This window comes from Syngnathus typhle, linkage group LG2, assembly GCF_033458585.1.
Source record: "Syngnathus typhle isolate RoL2023-S1 ecotype Sweden linkage group LG2, RoL_Styp_1.0, whole genome shotgun sequence".
NCBI classification, from domain to species: Eukaryota; Metazoa; Chordata; class Actinopteri; order Syngnathiformes; family Syngnathidae; genus Syngnathus; species Syngnathus typhle.
In genome coordinates, this window is record NC_083739.1 from 10,232,560 (window position 1) to 10,235,201 (window position 2,642).

At 52.0% G+C, this 2,642-nt stretch overlaps 1 protein-coding gene across 1 annotated transcript in view; it reads right to left on the reverse strand.

Annotated features, from left to right (window-relative positions):
* The window catches only part of plxnd1 (plexin D1), a 52,575-nt gene extending 50,047 nt beyond the window's left edge, over positions 1–2,528 (reverse strand). Inside the window, exon 1 of the mRNA XM_061302172.1 lies at positions 1,174–2,528. Coding sequence (XP_061158156.1) covers positions 1,174–2,382 — 1,209 coding nt within the window. The 5' untranslated portion in view covers positions 2,383–2,528. The remainder of the gene's footprint in view (positions 1–1,173) is intronic.
* Between the last annotated feature and the right edge of the window lie 114 nt (positions 2,529–2,642).

Here is a 2,642-nt window from a genome sequence, read left to right on the forward strand (position 1 = left end):
TGGACAAAACAGTGGAGATTATTTTGTGGCTGTCCGCCTTTGCTCTGCGTCCAACATGTGATCATACGCTCACGTCACACAGTAAAATGAAATCAAGACCACAAACTGTAACTTGGAGACGTAAGATAGCATCTGGATTTGCGTGTGTGTGAAGGAGACAATGCAACTCTTTATTTGCTGCCATTTTTGCCGTCCCGTAAGTCAGATTTGCTCGGAGGAGAAGGAGACAAAAGAAGCGCAAAGCAATGACCCTTGGCTGTCCTCATGTTTTGCCGAGAGGGTGCTGAATTGTTGGATGTGAGAAGCAACTCAAGCGAGCCTTCCCATAACTTCGGTGTGGCTGTGGAGCACCAGCAAGTTGGTGATGCAAACGTGAAGTGGCAGAAAGCTTCACGAGGAAGCTTGTCTGACTCCTGAAGGCAAAGCAGCGTCGGGCCGGAAACTTTCATTTGTCACAATTACACATTCAGACTTTTCAGAAATTTAGTCAAAGCAACTGTAAACGCCAAAATTGGATCAAATAGTTCATTAACTACATTTTAAATAGTCTAAAAAAAGAAAATGACTCACAGCCACACACACTGATCTGCCTGTTGTTGTCTTGCCACATTTAGCCGTGTATCAATACGGCTCCAAAGTTCATTTTGTTTGCCACCGTTCTTATTATATAATTTCCCAGCAGCAGGGACACATTTCCAGCCATTTTATGTCACAGATGAGCTCATGGGATCCATCCCAGTTGACTGGGGTGAGAGGCAGGGTACTAGTTGCTAGTCGATGGACGACAAGCATTCAACCTTGCAATCACACCTGCAGATGATTTAGAGTCTAACACACATACATGTTTTTAGTATGTGGGAGGGTAGGGACGGAGGGAGGGAGGCGGAGTATGGGCAGGTACTCCAGCCAACATGCAAATGTCACGCCTCAGAAACAGATGACCAACTACTCGTCCACTGTGCAAAGTATTTGAGCTACATACAGACTTGTTTTAAAATGGTACAACGAAAAATAATTTAATAAAATAAAATGTAATAAAATAAAGAAGTTATTTAATAATAAAAAAGTAAATAACCCTTCTTTAACCCCCAAATGAAACTATTTCAAAACTGGCATTTTATATGTGTCTGTGTGCAGATAAGGAAGTTTGAAGGAAACAAATGTTGAGCTTACCACCAGGTTCCACTTCTGGACGCAGGCTGCCCCGGAGCCCTGGATGACACTGTCCAGCACCTGGACGTCACTGCTGGGCGAGTTGGAGCAGCTCCTGCGCCCTCGACGGATCTCCTCCTCAATGTCCGCAAACCTGAAGGCACACAGCGCGGTCTTCTTGTCCCCCTTGGAGAAGACTCCAAAGAGGAAAGCCTCCGCGGCGTCTCCATCGTGGACGTCGGCCGGGTAGACGGACAGGAGCCGGTTGTAAATGTCGCCGTTGCGTCCACATTGGAGGGGCACCTGGATGTAGGACTCTGTGAGCTTCCTGCTCTCGGGCCCGTTGGACTTTTGGCCGCTGGTGTCCATACAGATCCTGGCCAGGACGCTGTTGGGCTGGCTCTCCTTGTGGCCCATTTTGGCATCATTGTTGAAGGCGATGTACGAGTAGGTCTTGTGATTAAACGCACGCACAAAGTTGAGTTTGTTTTTAGCTTTGGCCTCCTGTTTGATCTTGAACACGTTATCCTCAGAGGGGTTAATGTCATAGGTGAAAAGTCTGGATAGATCGCTGACGTCAAAGGAGCGGATGGCGATCTCTGGAGTGTTTTCGAAACGCAGGTCTTCCTTACTGTGGTTTTTGGGGAAATACTGCGTACCGGCGCCGGTGTAGGTGGCCCCGACGAGCAACCGAGTGTCGCTCCCACCGTGGCTCCCACGCAGGACGAGCCCCACTGTTGACGCGTCTGGGTGGTTGGCGGCGATGTTGAGCATACTAGGGAACACGGTCTTCTCGCCCTCGGGTGGGAACTCCACCGCGATCTGGGAGATGTTGCTCATCTTCCGGAGCTCGCAAAAGCCCTGGTATACCGAGCCGCACGCAACCACGACGCCCTGCTCGCGGTCCAGCTCCAGCAGCTTGTTGTGGTTGTCCGTGAGCGACTTGGGATGCTGGCACGGAGCCTGCGGAAGCTGCGGCGCGTGGCACAACAGGTTGTCCTCCACCGGCCCCGTCCTCTTGTGCGCCTCCACGCTCAGGGTCGCGTTGAGCTGGTAGAGGCTGTTGACGCTGGCCACGTAGACCTTCCCGGACGCCGGGTCCACCGCGAAATTATTGGTGCTGTTCGGAGTGGAGAACTGCTGCTGAACGCGCAGCGCGCTGACGCTCCGGCGCGCCTCCAACGCGAGTACGCCGAGGAGCACGAGAGCGATCTCCATCGGAGGAGGCATTTTTCCTTCTGGCCGGCTTCCGCGTCTTCTGGGCCGAGGGGCGCATTGAGCAGAGACTAAATTGCCTGTTTGTTCCTAGGGCGACAATCCGAGAGGAAAGGCTGCTTCCTGCTTCGCGCCTCAGCCCGGAGTGACGCGATAAGGCGAGTCGTGCTTCCCTTTTTTTTTTCTTTGCAAGCTGCCTCCTCTGTCCCTCTCTCTGCCCCCTGCGTGTGCGCCTCCGAGAGGAGCAAGCGCAAATGTGAGCCGAATCCCTCCTT